General features: G+C 43.0%; 1 protein-coding gene and 1 non-coding gene across 2 annotated transcripts in view; one reads left to right on the top strand and one right to left on the bottom strand.

Moving 5' to 3' along the window:
• Positions 1-770: 770 nt before the first annotated feature.
• LOC148008634 (uncharacterized) overlaps positions 771-20,438 on the bottom strand; it is a 73,110-nt gene continuing 53,442 nt past the window's right edge. Inside the window, exon 7 of the mRNA XM_087674141.1 lies at positions 771-1,209. Coding sequence (XP_087530267.1) covers positions 1,045-1,209 — 165 coding nt within the window. The 3' untranslated portion in view covers positions 771-1,044. The remainder of the gene's footprint in view (positions 1,210-20,438) is intronic.
• Positions 11,225-11,331, top strand: LOC148008635 (U6 spliceosomal RNA). Its single transcript, XR_015689977.1, has one exon. It is a non-coding gene; the product is annotated as a U6 spliceosomal RNA (small nuclear RNA).

The raw sequence follows: 20,438 nt of genomic DNA, 5'->3' as shown, positions 1-20,438 counted from the left end.
GGATTTTCTTTTCTCTGGAAGAAAAAGCTTGCTCAGTTCAACTTCCAAAACTCGCTTAAAGTTGGCAAGATCGCTTTGATCAAGTCAATGTAACCATGAAGGTTATCAAATAAGGATTATGAAGATAATTTTTTTCACAAGTCATAAACTCAATGCAAACTAAACTTACCAAATTGGTCATTTCTTTGACCTAAGAAAGACACACATACAATCTTGTAAAGAGATGATATGATGGAAACAAAGACTTCAAGAAATGAAAACATGTCCCACATGTGTCCTCATACCAAGGATGTGCAGTGCATAATCCTTATACCGGCAATAGAAGTTATTAGTCAAAATAAGTTGAGGTTCTTTATAGCTAATAGCTAGATTTCTTGTAAAAACTTTCTCCTCCAACTTTTAGGTTTCTAGAAATCTGAGATCAAAGGCAATATGCATGCTTTTTCACATGGACTTGCTTCTACTTCTTAGTTAGCTGAGCATAAGATCAACATCGTCTATTTCTGCACTATATTGTGTGCTAGCATATAACACTCCTATCACAATGGGACACTCCTCAAATAGATTGTTCCTTTGTATAAAATAATAGGACATTGCACTAAGATCCATAAATACAACTACAAATATACAACTCAAAAGAGACCGACCTTTTCTTAACACTTAAAATTAAAAACCATAGGGAACAACCCCCCACCCCCCCCCCCCCCCCAAAAAAAAGAAAAACAATACAGGGAATGAGAAAAAGAAAAGAAAACTAAGAGATTATGGCCATCAAGTTTCATCCACGTCTATTGCACACTACCTTGTCCAACGGTCTACCTAAATCTCCACTCCTCTTACATCCCACCAAACTACGTGATTTCTTAGTTTCATGGATTGAAAATGTTGTGTGTTTCCCAAACTAAAAGTGACTTACAAATACAAAACAATATATCCAAGAAAAGCAAGGAAATATGTACAAACTGCAACCTTTCAACCAAACAATATTGGAGTCAAAACAAAACTATACAGACTAGTATGGCCAAAATTAGTATGTACAACAGGCTACAATGGAATCCTGCAATGAGCTGTAGGTGTTGTCAGCATGCTCTCAAAAGATTCACTTTCAATTCGCATATTGTAACCATGACGCATGCGATCCAGACTTACAGCCACTGACTTTGTTTCTTCCCGAAGTCGCTCCAATGTTTTTAGCAACTGTTCTGATTTCTGGAAAGAACAAACAAATCTCCTTTTTTTTCATGGAGGGTAACAAACAAATCTCTCTTTTTGTTCAAAATGAGTAATTATACTAATCACAAACATCTCTCTGTCTCTCTCTTTTTTTTTCATAAAAGATCTCTCTCTCTCTCTCTCTCTTTTTTCGTAAAAGGTAATTGTATTAATTACGAAAAAAAGGTACAAGTTTACATGACTTCATGATTATCTCTCTCTCTCTCTCTCTCTCTCTCTCTCTCTCTCTCTCTCTCTCTCTCTCTCTCCCCTACCTATTGCACCACTAATATTAGGGTTTGTACTTAGATATAATTATGATGCATTTATTCCTAGTTTAGTCTACTTAAAACAGCCCCAAAAAGTAATTAATGGAAATTTATCAAAAAAAGGCTTTATTTTTTACAATAGGACAAAGCCATCAGCAACCAGCCTCTCCTCTTCATTTTGCTACCCACAGCCCTTACAAAGCATAGCACCCCAAATCAGTGTTTCAGACCCTTGTTTCAGAAACGCCGTTTCAGGAACATTTCCAAAGCTTTGAAATGCATTTCTGGAACAACTTATTTTTTCCCTTTTTTTGGTGGGCTAGGGGGGGAGGGGGTTGGATTGGTGGGTGAAAAAAGGTTTTTGTTTAGGGGGGGGAGGCCTTGAAATTTACACACCTATGTTTCAGTTTTTGGCTAATTGTCAATGTGTTTTAATTCTCAGCTTTCAAGTCTAGCCTTCAATTACACTATTATTGCATGTGTTTGCATGCCTATTTCTCTTTAGTAAAGCCATCTATAGAGGATGCAAGCAGCCACACAGATTTGTGTTCCTAAGAAGGCCGCACATGCAGCAGAGACAACCATAGTCAAAGCATGAGTCAAAGGCTGAGTTAGAGGCTGCTCCATTACCCTCTCAATCAAGGAGGGAGTCCTTGGATAAAGAGATAATGCACGGATATTCAAATGATGCTTAGAGTCTAGCGTGGGTGACGTGTCATAGTGCCATAACCCATCATCCAGATTCCATGTTCCTATCATTCTATGATGGCAGGTGGCGCAAATACACATGTGACATTGCACATAGACTATAGCTTTTTGATTACATGATCGTTGATGTTGACACTTAGCACTGGAGTCTGGGCAAATATGTGTACCTGGATTTTACTTAGTACTATTATGTGTCTTGGTTCTTGATGTCAATCTTCAAATTATTCATGAGTCGTAACTCATAACTCATAATTCATCTTGTTGTTTTGAAAATTGAGTCTTAATTTTAACATTTTGTTGTTTTGAGTTTTAACTTGTAAATGGTGAGTCAATGATAAATATTTTATGTTCTTCAATCATGTAGTGATTGTGTTTGATATAAGTTGTAACATGTTCAACTTCAAACTTCATGAATTCAATCATGTGACATGAAGACTTGAAAATTTGCGTGAAATTTGGGTAGATATTGCTGTAAGCATTGATTTACTTAGATACCTATGCACTCATTTTAGAGTAAAATCCAAAACTCCTTCCCCTGTTTCCAAAGCTGTCCAAAATTCCAAAACTCTGTTTTTTGCCATTTCCGTTTCCCCCATTTGCAAAACTCCCTTGTGCTATGCTATAGAGGACATTGCCAGACAATGGACCTTCACCAGCTACTACCACACATCTAGGAGTTGTCAGCCTGCCACTACCTTTCTAAGGGCTGGCTACAGCAGGCAACATCATTCCTCAGCTAGCTACTTTATCCAGAGTGCTCCAGCTGCTATGTTTGATAAGTCTTCTGGCCACCCTTCCGCTATTGATCATCTCCTACCTATTGATTTCTTTTTTTTTCTTTTTTTTGCAAATAAAAAGTGGCTAATTATATTACTTCAAAAAACCCCTTGAATACAAGGAACTGCTCGTGCTCAACAGACTAGCTGGAGCTGATGCAGAGTCGCAAATATATCAGATGTACAAGCCTCTCAGGGTGGTCTAGGGGGGATGGGAGAAGAAGCCATGGAGGGGGGTGTAACGCCATTTGGGGCTGCCTACCTGCATCTTGAAAAACAGGTCCTGGCCGCCCAAGGTGTGCATGAAAATGAAAACGGAGCTCCTGACGAGCTCTGGACTCACCTTGCACCTGATCCCATCGGCCGCAAAGGGAGCGGATGATGGAGGTCCAAAGCTCTGCTAAGGTCTCCTGTATTGAAAGTCTCTCTCCGCCAAAAACGTCCTGACACCATGCCTTCCAGATATGCCATCCAGTAAGACTCCCTATGATCTCCCATACTTCAGAGTGGTCTATTGTGGGCTCCAATACTTGGCGGATGGGTAGAGCCTCCAAACCAACCACTGCACGCGACCCTGCCTCAATAATGAATATCGTGTCCTACATCCCAGCCTCAGAAGATGACGGCCCTAGTTAACTGCCTGCTAGCAGAAAGCTCCCCTCGAGATCCATCCAAGGCTGGGGTCCATGCGGCGAAGGATGCGGCATGCTCCTCTCCACACTAGCTGCGCCGACTCGCACGACCAAAGGTAGTGTTTTGGGGTTTCCAAAGGCTGCCATGTGCAGCGCTTACAACCTCCCTCCTGCATCTAGGCAAGCCAACTTCCCACCGCCCAGCTTCCATGTGCCACCATCCATAAGAAATACGATACCCTCCTCGATCTCCAGCTATCCCATAGGCCGCACCAGAAGGTCCGTCGGAAAGGCTCCGTGATGCCGTGCTCCGCCTAGTGCTACGCAACAGCGCCCAATCCATATCCTCTTGCATCAGTACATGTCTTCCAATCCTGGCAATCTACTCCAGGAGCCTCAGTAGCTTCTTGGCGACTACAATGGCCGGCCATAGCCACTCCCCTGGATCCCACTCCAGCTCATCAAGTGGCCTACCCTCCCAGATCCAAAGGCACCACTCCTTGAACTCCTCCCAGAAGAAAAAAGGGTCCAACCACCATGTCTTCCCCTGAAGGCCAATCACTCGGATCCTCCTCCATGAAAGAACAGCAATCCCCTCATCCTATTGCCCCTTGTCAAGAGCGAGCCGCCCCCCCTCCTGCACAGTGAAAAAGGTCCCAAGTGGAGTGCAGCCCACTCTACCTGCCACCTAGAGGGGATGCCTGCTAGTGAAAACCTAGCGGCCCATACCTCCCCAAGCTCTATCGGCTCTTATATCAAGGGAGCAAGCCACTCCTGAGGTATTGTTGCATCTATTTTCCTTCTCCTCGGCTCCACTTCTCTCTGGCAGCTTGATACTCGCTGCAGCACCTTCTCGTCCACCAACTTGTACACCTCCCACCACGTCCTAATGATACGAGCCGAGCCGGCCTCCCACCCCACCCACTGGATGTGGGGGCGCTCACCAATTTTTGCCCCATCCCAATCTTTGACTTGGGGGTTCCAGATCACCGGCTGACGATCTATCTCCTCCTGGCAGCTTGGAGGGCTCTGGATTAGGACCTTATGGAGGCCCTACCACCCACGGAGCAAGCTGCGTAGGAAAGGTGATCTGGGGAGGGATCTGTGCTGACGTGAAGATCCATCTCACGGACGGCCTCTACTCACCACCGAGCCTCGGTCCTACACTCCTGAAGACCCTCCTGCAATAGGACCTTCTAGGCTGCCCTCCTGGTGTGAGGCTGCAAACAACTAGCTTTCCCAAAGGGCCATACTCTGTTACTTTGGGTCTATGATCCCGAGCCCTCCCTCTAATCAATGCCGTATGATGGTCGCCCATGTCACCTTGGCCCTGGAATCCCTGGAGCCATCTGACTTGGACCAAAGGAAGTTCCACACTAGGCTGCGAAGCTGCACTGCATAGGATGAGGAGAAGTACCAACACGAGGCGATATACTAGGCCGTCACTAGGACCTGATTAACCACCAAGGCTCGGCTTGCTAGTGAGAGGTGAGCCGTGCTCCAATAGGTCAACTTCCTCCGAATAGAATCGAGGACTAGAAGAAACCGCTAGGCAAGAGTGATGTCAAGTCCCACCTGGAATCCTAGATAACGGATGGTCTGCTGCTCTCTGTTCACCCATCTAAATCCCAGGTGGACGCCCCACTCCGTGCTAGAGTCCGGGCCTATGAGGAAACCAACCACCTTTCACTAGTTGATTTTTTCTCCCGCTACAGAACGAAACACCTCAAGAGCCAGCCTCACTCTCTCCAGCATCAACTCATCGTCCTCTATGTAGAATGTTGTATCATCTACATACTCTAAGTCTAGCAAGTCAATCTCCTCCCTCACGGGAAGTCAGAGGCCGTGCAATCTGCTCACCCAAGACCTGAGAAAATGAGACATCGCCTCTGTAAAGAGTAGGAATAGGTACGGGGCCAGAGGGTAGCCCTGTCGGACCGATCTCTCTAGCCAAAACTCCTCCCCTCGCCTACCACCTATGAGAACCCTACTAGTGGCCGATCTATAAAGTGCGGAGATTCCGCCAATCCAAGCCTGGGGGAAATCCAACCTCACCATGGTACCCTCTAGAAAATCCCAGTCCACCCTGTCATAAGCTTTCTCAAAATCCAAGAGTAGTACGGCCAGTCTCTGCCCACTGTGCTGAGCCCACTTGTCGCCTCAAAGAAGGTGAATACATTGTCGAGGATACTCCTATCCTAGACAAAATCTGTCTGTGTGTCATGGATAATGTCTGGAAGCACGGAGCGTAGTCGTCTACCAATCATCTTTGCCAGTGCCTTATAGGCCACTGACAATAAGGTGATCGGTCTCCACTGAGAAAGCTCCAACCGGTCTCCCCCTTTGGGGAAAAGACTGATAAGGCCTACCGAGAGACTCCTTGGCATCTGTCCTAAAGTGAAGATCTCCTGGAATGCCATCAGTAGGGAGTCCTTCACCACCTCCCAGTAGGTAGTGAAGAAAGCCTTAGAGAGGCCATCCTCTCCCGGGCATTTCTGCCCGTCATATGTATGGAAGGCCTCCTCTAGTTCATTCTTTGTGAAGAGGGCTAGGAGATAGCGTCCCATCCCGTCTGTGACGAGGGACAAGATATGATCCCAAACCTGCTGTCTACATAGTTGTCCTCTGGCTGAGGTTGTATCCTACTAGAATAGGCACCTGTAGTAGTCAGTGGCAATCTCCATCACCTCATCTGGGCTAGAAAGAGTCCTCCCATACTGATCTCGAAGGCTGCATATCTGCTCTCCTAAGGTGCGATGCTAGTGCACTTGGAAAAACTCCATGCACATGTGTCCCCTTTCTGTGCCCAGAAAGCTGCTGAGGTGCGAAAAGAGAACTCCAAACGCCTGTCCTCAAGGCCAGCAATAGCTGCTCATGCGCGCACCTCTTGTGCATGGAGCATGGGATCCCCTAGTGCCTCCTGTAATAATCTCTGCATGGCTACAAGGTCCCGCCGAAGTGCTCTCTCCTCCTCATTCTGCTGCCTAGCCTGTATGGCTGCCTCTTGTTGACAGATACTGCTCAACTCGGTTAGGACCTCTGCAACCTCCTCTGTGATCCGGTCCCTCCTACCCCACTCCCTGGTCCAAATCTGCTCAATCTGTCTCGTCACCTCCTCCCTCCTATAGATTGAGTCTGAGATCCGACAAGATCGTGCGTCAAGAGCAGATGCTGGAGAATCAAGTGTCAGGAGAACCGGGCAATGATCGGACAATGTGGTGCCCACCAACTGCCCAATCTAGCCTCCTTGAGAGCATCCCCACTCTCCCACATAAAACCTATCCAACAGCTCCAGCAAGGCTCCACCTAGCCGCCTGTATTCCTAAGAGAAATCCAACGACCTCTCCTCCTATGGAAGGCATGATCTCTCCATGCATCGCGTGCTTCTACTACCAGTAGGAAGACCTTCCATGCCTCCTGCTCCTCCCCAAGCATACCCTAGTAGTTTCTACCTTTGTCCTATTGGTCCTCTAAAGCCTCCAAGTTTTTGAAGTCTCCTCCAACGATCCAAGAGTCCACCTCTAGGAGTCCATCCGCGATCTCCGCCCAGAACCTGCTGTGTGTCCTAACCTCAATAGGGGCATAGACATTGAGGACTCCAAGGCATGAGTCCCCAATATCCAATCTGATCCATAGAACCCTCCCTGCCACTATCGTCCCATGGTCTCATACGCAGGCGGTGAGACTCGAGCCAATAGAGGTGAATACGCCTCTGCTCCTGCCATGGGCACTGATAGCGTGGTCCCAATAAGTGTGCGAGCTGCCCAAGAGTACCTTCCCTACCCTATGGGCTTGGGTGGGAGTGAGCTTAAGCTCTTGTAGAAGTAAGATGTTAATCCGTCCAACAAGGGCAGGTTGCAGCTCCTACCGAACAATCAACTTCCTGGAACAATGCAAGGTACACAAGTTTCTACTTTTGTCCCTTCATCTTTTTTTTTTCTTCATCGCCTTTGTAGCATGTTGATAAAGAACAAGTTCAAGCAAGAGTGCCATATGTTGATCACAGTAAATCTCCCATTGAAGATCCACTCATGTACATTAATATAAGGTGTGATGTGACTATAAGAAAAAGTCCAGTATCTCTTCTTCTTCCCTTCTTTCTTTTCATTATGCTTCTCAAAGTCAAAACAAGTCTCTTACATTCACATTCCAATGCCTCCACCATCGGCACCATATGGATACTCACAATCTATTTTTGCCTACCCACCTCCTATTCCTTCTTATCCCTCTCTCTCCTATCCACCTTATCCTACTTATCCATCTTATCCGACACTTCAAGGTTCATATCCCTCATCAATCAAGCACGTCTTTTCTAATAAGACTCATTTCCACAAGTCTAATTACACCACTTGGTCAAACTTGATGAGCCATGTACTTGACTCTCAGAAACCTATGGAACCTTGTTAAGGGTTGGAATCCCGACCCAATCCCGCACTTGTTCCATATGAGGCTATCTACTCATGGAAGGCTATGAATGCCTCCGCCATAGACGGTTTGATGCAAGGTTCTCTCTTTAAGCTTTACTCCTAGTTACCGTAGTTCTCAACCTAGCATCCAAGCAATGGGCACACTTAACTAACCACTATGCAGCTTGGGATAGGACCCATTATACCACACTTGACCATGAACACCAAAACTTCAAAATCACTGACCGGGATAACCTTAAGGTCAAGTTGGTTGACTATCGGCAACTTCTCATTGAGTTCTCTACCACAAGAGCTCCTAAGTCCTCTGATGACCAGGCCACATTGTTTCTAAATAAACTGCTGAGGAAATACTTCCATTTTTCACAACATGTGATCTCACAGCCTACTACCATGTCCACTTTCTATGAACTCAAGTATCAACTCTTCTATTAGGCTCAGCTATTTGATCAAATTCATAGTCCATCTTTAGAGGAAGCCCTCACACCATCTTCTTAGAAGGGCCAACAAGGGAAGAGCAGACAAAACCAATAGTACGGTCAAACCCACATTGCCACCTATCAGCCATCATAGTCAACTTCATTCTCAATTCCAAAGGGCTTCTCTAGTTGGTCTACTGAGGCTCGCCTTGTCTCTAAAGACATCCGAGGATACAAGTCTCATCCACATCTGCAAGTTATCTCCCAACAAGGTGACTGCAAAGGCCTACTCTTCACAACCACACAATGCTTGTCCTCTTTGGATTGTGGACAATGACGCTATACATCACATGACTCCCATCCAAGACATTTTTCTAACCTAAGCCTCTATAGCCACACATATCCGAGTTAGAAATAATCCTTAGTCAAGATTCAGACTCATGGTCCCATCAGTTTTGCCAATGATCAGGGTCCGGATCTCGCTACATTAGACGATGGCTACCATGTCCCCCAACTTGGGATGAGCATGTTATCCATTCAATATCTTTGCCAATTGGGTTAAGTGGTTCTCTTTACAGCGACTATAGTCAAGGTCCTTCACTCTCAAATTGGTTTGGTGATTGCTTGCAGTGAGACATAGCCTAGTGGCCTTTACCACATGACCCAGTTTCTTTCCAAGCCGACAGCTAAGGGCTCAAAGTTCCACTGCTTCCAAGCCTTAGCCACCACACGGGAGCCTAAGAACAATGACCATCTTTGGCATTTCTGATTGGGGCATCTTGGATACAACTCTCTCCATGCATAGCAACATGGAACGGGAAATGGGAACAAGGAACAAGAATGGGGAATACCATAATTTGCCATTCCATATGACTATATAATCACATGGAATAGATATGGAACAAGGAATAGGGACTGGGAATAAGAATAGGGAACCCAAAACTAGTCATTCCATGTTGCTATGTCTCAATGAGTTGTTCTGTCTATAAATGGTTGAGGGCCTTCCACGCATGAAACTATCTAGAGATGTCTCTAAAGCCTATTAGCTAAGAAAACACTATACTCCATTCCCTCACCAATCTACACATAGAGTTAACGCACCGCTTAGATTGATCTATATTGATCTTTCAGCTGACATCCACTATCGCCTTCAACAGCATATTATACTTCTTTTCAATCATGGGTGATTCCTTTAGATACATGAGGGTAGACTTCTTAACACATAAATCTAAGCATTCACCTACTTCTTTGATTGGGTATTCTTGGTACATAACTAGACTAGTCATCCTGTAGGTTGTGTGAGGAGTGACAATGGTGGAGAGTTTATCTCTCATGAGTTCGCTAAGTTTTTACCTTTATATAGGAGCATGTTATTTCTTGCCAACTCACCTCTACCAACTAGTCTTTCTAGAATGGAGTTGTAGAGTGTAGGTACTGAACAGTCATGAACATGGTACGCTCTATGCTATTCGCAACAAATCTTCCTTAGCACCTTTGGGTCAAGGCTATTAACACTTTGGTGTATATCCTCAATCGGTGCCCCACTGTGGCGGTCTCTCAAATAACCCCATATCAAGCATTTTTGGGCTCTCGGCCTGTAGTTTTCCACTCTAGAGTCTTCGTGTATCATGCTTACACACGCTCCTGATGGTAAGATAGGAAAGCTCACTCCTCGAGCTGATCTCCTTGTTTTTGTAGGATACTCTTCCCGAGGCAAAAGCCCATCGTTTGTTCAATCCTTGGACAAACAAGATGATCGTGGGAAGAGATGTCATTTTTTATAAGAGAGACATTGTGCAATCTTCTACACCAAACTCCAAGCCGGTTCCTCAAGATATACCATCGAAGATAGTGCCGGGTAAGCCAGGTCTACTACTGGCTCCTAATCTTCCCGCAAATTCTTCAACCCCCAAGCCCCCTTCACGACACTTGTTACCTCACTAGTACCAGCTGAGGTAACTGTGAGTCTATTGGAGGCATCTCTATTTACAATAGACTATATAGCGCATTCCGAGCCAGAAAATTGGCAAGAGGCTCTTCAACACCCCCAATGGTAAGAGGCCATCGCAAAGGAGCTAGAGAGTATTGACCAAAATGAAATTTAGACCTTGGTGATGGTCCGAGTGACAAGAAAGTTATTGAGACCAAGTGGATTTTTAGGACCAAGTTAAAAGCTTATGGGACTTTAGACAAGTACAAGGCTCACCTTGTAGTACAAGGGTTTTGACCATAATCACTAGAAACATTTTGTCATGTTTCATGTTTTGAGGTTTCGAAGTTTCGTTTCACATTTTGTTTCATTAGTGTCACAACTCTATAGAAACAGAATTTGTATCATTTTTCATCAATTTGTCTATATAATGATTTATTAAATTTGTTTCCTTTGCACTAATTAGATATAAAGAAAAGTGCATTGGAGCTGGCCACTGATGAGTGGTCACAGGTTATGGTGGACCCACACTGTGGGTTAGAGAAAAGATAGTTCACACTTCCACCTATATGGCCCGATTGGGCACCTGTGACCAGAACTCACGCATATCAGGGTTAGACTCGCACACAGAAAGGATTGATGCCTTGAAGTGTGGGCTAGATCTGCCAGAACAGAAAAATTACAATCAACAAGATGGCATGATCATGAAAAGCTTGTACAATGTGTATGTGTGGGCTGAAAGCTTGAAATGCACATTTCTTTGCATAGGAAAGTCATATGAAGATTCTGATACCGTTTTTGCAATGTACACGGAAAAAGCTTTCATATGACACCCATAATGGGGGATCCCTAAAATTTAGGAGTTCAGAGACATCTGATAAAATTGGAACGATACAGAGAAGATTAGCATGGCCCCTACGCAAGGATGACACGCACAAATCGAGAAATGGCCAGCTCCAATGCACTTTTCTTTATATCTAATTAGTGCAAAGGAAACAAATTTAATAAATCATTATATAGACAAATTGATGAAAAAGGATACAAATTCTGTTTCTATAGAGTTGTGACAATTAGCTACCTTGAGGTTTCAAGGTTTCGAAAATATTGTTTATAATAATTAAAATTGTTATATATAGTATTCATATCTTACTACTATATTATTTTTGTTGTAGGTTAAAAAAGCCCCGAGCCTCCAAAGGGCTTCCCGAAACTACCCCTTTTCCAAACCTCGCTTTTTCAATCAAAACCCTCTCCCCTCCCCTCTTTCTCACGTGTAATCTCTCCTTTTCTCTTCCCCCTTTTTTTTATTAAAAGGTCGCTCCCGCCCCCCCCCCCCTTCTATATGTAAAAATTGTGTAAAATTGGTATTGAAAAAGTCCATCCTTTTGAACCCACATGATATACTTACATATGTATGAGTAACCCCTTGAGGGTCAATTGCAAGTCTCTTTATCAAATTATTTTTGCTAACTCTCAAGTCTCTTGATTTAAAAATTCAAACTTGAAAGACAAGATGGGCCTTTTAGTAGACAAATCTTGATATGCCTAGGATTTGATTTCCTTGAGCCTTTGACATAGGTATCATTTGTGTGTATTATGGCTAATGCATAAGCACCTTCATATGCTTGCACATCATTTCAATAATTCTTTTGATATGGAAACAATGTTTTGCTTTATTGTTATATGTTTAAAAAAAGAATGTTGTTTTTTAATTGGTTGTATAGCTATGTAAAATATTGTCGAATGGCAACAATGTCACTTATTGGTTGTACACTTCATGCAGATGCAAGGTTCCACATGTTGATTTAATGGTGTATACTTAATCAAATGATAAGTTAGTTTGCATTTATATGACTGCATAGTTATGAAAAGACATGCCTTTGGAGTGATCTTCCACTAAAAGTATGGCAATACTTAAATGTATATGATTGAGATGTCCAAATTTGTAAATAATGCAACGAGAATCAAAACATTTAAAGTTAAAACTACGTTCATTATTCTCTTTGATAAGCTACTTGGTACACTCAAAACTATTAATTAGTTAATTGATATGATTTAGCAAGTTACACGCATGAGCAATCGACCCAACAACATGGGTGAGAGAACATTAATTTTTCTTCAATCAATAGAGAGAGGTAACATGGACCTTGAGTGCCCTGGTAGCTCACAAAAGGTTTCTTTTTGTTCACTTGTAAGAAGGTTCTATATTATGTGATTCACATGTTTGCGGCAACCTTTTATAGTTTTTTGTTGCTTGGTTGCAAGAAGGCAAATTGGTTGACCTAGTGCGAACAATGCTAAGAGGGCACCCTATTGTACCTCAGAAATGTGAAGCCTTCTTTAATCTAGGATTATAGAAATGCTACTCAGTGAGGCTAAATAGCTTTCTTATTTTATGTCACGTGTAGTATTGATTTTTGACTTTTTGGACAATGCTCATGGAAACCAAGGTATAATCTAAAATGGATTGCAATATTTTTTAAAACCCTTCAAAATAAAAGAAAAATATTTAGCATCATGTACTTTATAAAATGTTTTCCTTAACAATGTTCATGAAAACAAAGGTTTCAATCCAAATAAATTGTGATACTTTTGAAACCCTTCAAAATTAAATGAAAAAGGTTTAACACCTACACATGATAAAAGCTACAAAGATGGGCAATTTGATTCAAAAATCCCTCCAAATTTTTTAGTTAAAAGTTTTTTCTTATATCGCCTCCTAAATGTTTAAACTTTTTATTAGCGAACTTTGGTTTTTTCGATTGGGATCGTATTTGACTATGCTAGCGTTATGACACAATTAGGCCCCGCCAGTACAATAAGTAACGTGAAGAAATAGACACGAAGACGAGAGAGAGAGAGAGAGAGAGAGAGAGAGAGAGTGTGTGTGTGTGTGTGTGTTCTTATCTATTTGCGGCTTTCTTGATTCTCCCTACCTTTCAGCATGAACAGTCAATACAGATGAAGCTCCATAGTCGCAATCCCTCAATGAGTCAACAGCTACAAACACTCTCATCTTCTCTCTCATCAAGTAGTTGGGGAAAGTACTTGGTACTCTCAGAAGCATTAATTAGCTAATTGATATGATTTAGCAAGTTACACACATGAGCAATCGACCCAACAACATGGGTAAGAGAACATTAATTTTTCTTCAATCAATCGAGAAGGGTAACATGGACCCTAAGTGCCCTTGTAGCTCACAAAAGGTTTCTTCTTATTTACTTCTAAGAAGGCTATATATTATGTGATTCACATGTTTGTGGCAACCTTTCATAGTTTTTTATTGCTCGATTGCAAGAAGGCAAATTGATTGACCTAGTGCGAACAATGCTAAGAGGGTACCCTCTTGTACCTCACAAATGTGAAGGCTCTAATCTTACTACTATATTATTTTCGCTGTAGGTTTGAAAAGCCCCGAACCTCTAGAAGACTTCCTGAACCTACCCCCTTTTCCAAACCTCACTTTTTCAATTAAAACCCCCTTCCCTCCCCTCTTTCTCACGTATAATCTCTTATTTTCTCTTTCCTCTCCCTTTTTTTATTAAAATCCCCGCCCCCCTCACCTCCCTTTTCTAAATTTAAACCCCTTTCCTTCTCTCTCACTTATAATCTTTCTTTTCCCCCTCTCCTTTTTAATTAAATTCCTCCCCCTCCCCCCTCTCTCTCATGTGTAGGGCCTAGATTCTCTCTGGAGTACCAGAGCTACATACGCACATACACATATACGACACTTATCACACTCACAGCACCGTATTTTCAATTTCCAGTTTTTAGCTTTTCATTCAGCACTTTTATTTTGGATAGCTGGACCTCATCAGTTGTATCACAGTTTGTCTCATAGGCCAGTTTTGGTCTTTAGAAGACGTTAATATAACTTTCTCTCTCTCTCTCTCTCTCTCTCTCTCTCTCTCTCTCTCTCTCTCTCTCTCATTAAACTTTTTAATTTAAAATTTTCAATTAAATATTTTTAAAAGCTTTTTTTAATTTAAAGTTTTTTTGACATAGTTTTTCACACACTTTAAAAGAGAGATAGAAGAAGAAGAAGAAAAGGATTAAAAAAAGAAGAAGAAAATACGGAGAGAGAAAGAGAGAGAGGAAAGAGAAAAGAGAATAGTCCTTTTTTAATTAAACCTTTTTTTATATAGTTTTTGATTTAGAGAGAGAGATATAGAGGAAATATATAATTTGAAAGAGAGAGAAAATAAGAGAGAGAAAATAAGGGAGAGAAAGGGAAAGAGAAATATAGAGAGAGAATGAAAAAATATATAAAGAGAAAAGAGAGCAAGAGAAAAAAACTTGAAAGAAAAAGAAAGAGGAAAAGAAAATTAAGGAGAGAGAGAGGGGGGGAGAGAGAGCGAATCCAAAAGAAATATACAAAGAGCAAAAAAAAAGAAAAGGAGAGGGAGAGAGAGAGAGGGAAGACAAAGAGAAAGAGAATTATATAGAGAGAAAGTATAAAATTTAAGAGAGAGAGAAAGAGAGAGAGAGGAAAAGAGAGGAGAGAGGAGAGAGAGAGAGAGACTGAGAGCAAAAAAGGAGAGAGAAAAGAAAAAGAAGAGAGAATTTGAACACAGAGAGAGAATTATAGAGAGAGAAAAGATAAAATTTAAAAAAAGAGAAAAGAAAAAAATTTTAACAGAGAAGAAGAAAAAAAGGAAAAAAAAGGAGAGAGAAGGAAAAGAGAGGAGGGGAGAGAGAGAGAGAGAGAAAAAAAAAACAGAGAGAGAGAGAAGAAGAAAAAAAAGGAGAAAAAGAGAAAGAGAAATTGGAAAAAAGAGAAAAGAGAAAAGTATTTTTTAAATTTAATATTTTTTGGAAGAGAGGAGAGAAGGAGAGAGAGAGAGAGAGAGAGAGAGAGAGAGAGAGATATAAGAGATAAAATTGAAAAGAGAGGGAGAGAATTAAAAAATGAAAATTAGAAGATAGGGGAGTAGAAGAAAAGGGAGCGGAGAGAGAGAGGAGAAAAAGAGAGAGAATATAAGCATAAAGAGAGAGAATTATATATAGGGAAAAGATAAAATTTACATACTTTAAGAGAGACTGAGAGGGGGGGAGGGGGAAAAGTGAAAGACGAAGAAGAGAGAGAGAGAGAGAGAGAGAGAGAGAGAGAATTATAGAGAGAGGAAAGATAAATTTTAAAAAGAGAAAATAAAAAATAGAGAAGAAAGAGAGAAAAAAAAGGGGAGAGAGAGAGAGAGAGAAGAACAGCTCATTCGGCACTCTGACTTACTCCCTCGGGAGGACTTACTTCCCTAGCATATGGCAATTTCCTCTGCGTCTTTGCCATGACTTTTGTAACATGACTTTTGTAACTCTTTTCCATCCATTACAAGAAAAAAAAAAGAGAGAAGAACAGCATAGAGAGAAAAAAAGCACAGAGAGAGAGAGAGAGAAAAGAAAATATTTAAAAAGAAAATGAAGAGAGAGAGAGAGAGAAAACCAGGAGAGGAGAAACAACAAACTAAAATAAAAGGCAGAGAAAGAGAGAGAGAGAGAGAGAGAGAGAGAGAGAGAGAGAGAGATAGAAAATAAGACATGGGGAATTTGAGAGAGAGATAGCCTAGCATTCTACGCTTTGCGCAAAACGCTAGTATAGTATTATTAGAAGAAGAAAATTCATATTCATATATAGTATTATTGGAAGAAAAAAACATTTCCATAAAATGAAAATGTTCATTCCACCTAGATCCTAGAGTTAAAAGTCAAGGTTTAAAACCAAAACATCCATTTCACCTACTAATATAGAAATTAGCATTCATTACTCAAATCAAAATGTGTAGGTTACAACATAGATATAATACATAATGTAAAGTGAAAGTAGAAACTAATGTTCATTAGTGAAAACCTTGTGAGGAGGCATTTTCGCTTGAGATGAGAGACCCAAGGTAAAGGGGAGGATGGAGGAGTGTGTTGAAGAGGTGGAGGACGAAGAGGAGGAAGAGATGAGGTATAGATATAGGAGGAAATTTGAGAGTGTTGTCAATTCTACAACCTTCGTCTTCATTGATGAAGAGGATCTTTACCTTTGAGAGCACCTCCACTCTCATACCATGTCCAGCAAAGTGATGGTGCCATATGCACTCATACCGTATTAGAAAGACAATAGGGTTTGTTGGGAGAAACACAAAGTGTATGGCAAACACTTAGAGAAGAAAACTTAAAAGAAGACTGAAGAATGATAAACACTGAATCATGCTGATACAATGGAGCAAAGCTCTAAGATGACTACACTGTTGTGGCTGATCAAGCGGCAACACCTATAGGGAATCTACACAGTGAAGGGAGCAAAATGCAGTCCTCTATGCAATAGATTATAGAAGTAAATGCTGAACGGTAAAGTACAGCCGTAGAGGGAACAGAATGCAGTCCTCAGGTGCCATTGAAGTGGAAGAAGAAGAAAATCAGCAACCATCGGCTCCAGATGATGTAGGACAGCAGGATGGCCTGCAATAGGCTGAAACACAAGCTCGGGATGATCACCAGCTGCAAAACACGGGTCAGCCAAAAGCCAAAAGCCACATGTGTTACCAAAGAAGGGACAAGCTGCAAAAACGCATATTAAATCTGCACAAAATCTGGTCACCAACCAGCCTGAAGGAGGTGGACAGCTGGGCGACCTGAACTCTGTCAAAAGATGTACCAACGGGACAGTAGGGTTTGCGGGGAGGAACACGGAGTGAACTCGACAAACATGGAGAAGAGAAGAGAAGAGAGAAGAAACTCTAAAGAATGGAAGGATGAAGTTCTCAATCATGAAGTGAATGTGATACAAGGGAACAAGGGTGCCGTAGCACAAGGAAAATGATAAAGACAGCCACAAACCACGAACCGCAATGTCCTCCTGAAGGGGTGTGAGGGTAGTGGAGAGGCTGTAGAGAAGAGGTGACGGACTGAATGAATCAATCGTAAGGAATGAATGAGAGAGTGGCCTATAAATAGGCATAGTAAGTCTAGGATGGCGCCCCTTTTTGAGGCTGCAAACCCTAAACGCAAAACACAAAAACACAAAAACGCAAACTACAGGTGAAGGGTGAAGGGTGAAGGGTGAAGGGTTTCTCAACACCCCCTCTCAAGCCCAAAAAGGAGAACAAGAGAAGAGTGAGGTGGAGATGCAATGCTTATGCAGCAAGTGCCACTTGGACAGTGTCCGTCATTGGGAAATTATTCACTTGCCCAAGCGCCATAGTACAAAGATGATGAAAACGTGCAGTGCATAGGAGGAATGTCGAACTTTGTGTGGTGCCGAGAACCATAAGGATATGCCCGTACTTGATCTCGAGAGGTGGCTCCATGCTAACCAAGGGACAAAGAAGATCCACCCTGTAATTTGAGAATACCACCTGAAAGGAGACCTTTGAAGATAGCCAAGAGACTAGATGAGCTGTAGAACCCAAAACTCAACCTCGGGAGAGAAGCCACTAGCTCTGTGACTCCATGTTGGAAGGAATACGAAGGCCTAGCCACCAAGTCGTTGCTGAAGACCCAAGGGCCCTGATCTAGGTAGACCCTCTAGATCCTGGGTATCAATAGAAGAGATGACTGGTCGAAGATAGCCATCCCAAGAAAGTAGAGGATAGGTGAAGAACATGTGGAGTAGGTTCCCCCTCTGAGGTGGGAGGTGGAGGGGCCCCCGCTGAAGTCGAAGAAGAAATAGATGCCCCCTCTAAGGGCAAAGAAATAACATCCCCCTTTGAATCCCCCTCTGAAGTAGATAGGGAATCCAAAAACTCATGGATCACGAACTCTGATACGTCGGATGACGAAGGAAGTACCACCGGTCGTGCCGAAGAAGGTATCTGGGGTGCCAAAGAGCGCCCAGAGGTAGCCTCTCGAACCTGAGTAGTCGAGGGTGGGAAAGGGTGGGGCTCAAAATAAGCAAGAGGTGGACAACAATCACCGTCTCTCAGTAGAGCGGACTGGGTAGCCGAAGAAGACGAAGAAGTTGAGCAACCACTGTCTCTCAAAGGAGTGGACTGACGAGGAGACGGTATCAAACAATCATTGTCTCTCAATGGAGCGGACTGCAGAGCCGTAGGTCGTGGAAGCCACTATACCTGAAAATAAGGGGGAGAAGACTGCCATTGGCATTGCAACAATCTCCAAGAGGTCATAGCGTCAATCAATCCTCCATGTGCTCGAAAGGACTTAGTGCGCATCGGATGCATTTTATTGCCTTGAGCATAGTATTTTGATAGCCAATGCACAATGATCTCTGTGGCCCAAAAAAAGAGAGGTGGCACAAGGAGTGCTTGGTGGAAGACGCATATACTCCAGGGGGGTGGGGAGCAAAGGTGAAATTCGGCAAGCATCGGTGGTGTGTTCAGTGATGCCACAGCAGGAACACCCAATAGTCTGGTCATCTGTTTGGTAAAGAAGCCATGGATACCATTGTGCCTTGCTGAAGAAGGAAGAGGTTAACCACCATGAACCACAAACCGCAATGTCCGCCTCAAGGGGTATGAGGGCAATGTGAAGTACGAACCGCAATGTCTGCCTCAAGGGGTGGGAAGGCAATGGAAGGGCTGGAGGTGAGCTGCTAGTGGAAGGAGGATGCGATCAGCAGTAAGAGGTTGCAACCAGTAGAAAAACGCAGGTGAGGAGAGAGAATGACTAAAAACGTAGGCAAGACAGCTTGTAGGAGAGAGAAATACTAAAAACGTAGGCAGCAGGTGAGAGAAAGACTAAAAACGCATGCAGGGCAGCTTGCAGAAGAGAGAAAGACTAAAAACGTAGGTAGCAAGACTGTGATGACGTGGCAAGCTGTACGGCAACAGGTCTGCACAAAAACAACAATCGCCTCGCTAGAATCAGCCCCAAATTGCGTGAAGAGGGCTGGAAATAAGACGCCAACTAATGGAGACAGCAATGGACAGCTTCGGCTGAGGTGTTCTCCACGAACGGGGTATGGGCGGCAAGCTGAAACACCTGAAATCTGCAAAAACGAGATTTTGATGCAACGGAAGAAAAAGAGAAGTGGATGCCGAACCCGCCACTGGTCTTTGCCTTCACTGGAGTGAAGGATCTTTGCCACTGTCTAAGTAGAACCGGCTCTGATACCATGTCAAAAGATGACGCACTAGCGAGATAGTAGGGTTTACGGAGAGGAACACGGAGTGAACTTGGCAAACATGAAGAAGAGAAGAGAAGAGAGAAGAAACTCTAATGAATGGAAGGATGAAGTTCTGAATCATGGAGTGAATGTGATACGAGGGAACAAGGATGCCGTAGCACAAGGAAGATGATGAAGGCAGCCACGAACCACGAACCGCAATGTCCTCTTGAAGGGGTGTGAGGGTATTGGAGAGGCTAGAGAGAAGAGGTGACGGACTGAATGAATTAGCCGTAAGGAATGAATGAGAGAGTGGCCTATAAATAGGCATAGTTAGTCTAGGATGGCGCCCCTTTTTAAGGCTGCAAACCCTAAACGCAAAACGCAGAAACACAAAAAACGCAAACTGCAGGTGAAAGGTAAAGGGTTTCTCAACAAACTCCTCCAAAACGCAGTCTACATATGAAGAGACATGGCGCCTGGCAACAGACAGCAAGGAAGAATACTCCACGAACTATAATGTCCCCCAAGTCAGGATGCAAATAGCAATGGAGAGGCTGAGGAGTAAAGAGAAGAATGATGGATGACGACATTGATCTGATGGATGTAAGTTAGTGAATGTGTCTGATGAAGAGAGTCTGTGCCCTATTTGTAGGCACTGGGGTGTCTCGGGAGGCACCCCAAAATGTGGACGCCCAGCCTTTTTTCCGGCTGTGAGTGTGAAACCAAAAAAATTTAATGAAAGAAATGAACTCAATGAATGGGTTTCTCAACACCCCCCCCTCCCAAAAAGGGAAAGGCCTTGCCACTATCGAAACCAACAACGAGGCTTTCCCCTTGAGAGCAATACCTACTAGATATGGTCTAGTGGCTACAACAAGAAAGCAAAACATTAAAGGAGGAGCTGAAGGAAACAAGGAAGAAAGTTCAAGAGCTGGAAGAGCACAATAGCTACAAGACAAGACTATCCATCACGTACAACAATCTAAACCACAAAAGAGATTCCAGTAAAGGAAGTA

Source organism: Lygodium microphyllum, unplaced genomic scaffold (genome assembly GCF_053477565.2).
Source record: "Lygodium microphyllum isolate KBCC unplaced genomic scaffold, Lygodium_microphyllum_v1.1.10 scaffold_105, whole genome shotgun sequence".
Classification (NCBI taxonomy): domain Eukaryota; kingdom Viridiplantae; phylum Streptophyta; class Polypodiopsida; order Schizaeales; family Lygodiaceae; genus Lygodium; species Lygodium microphyllum.
The sequence above is the reverse complement of the archived record's forward strand: the minus strand, read 5'-3'. Positions and strand labels throughout refer to the sequence as shown.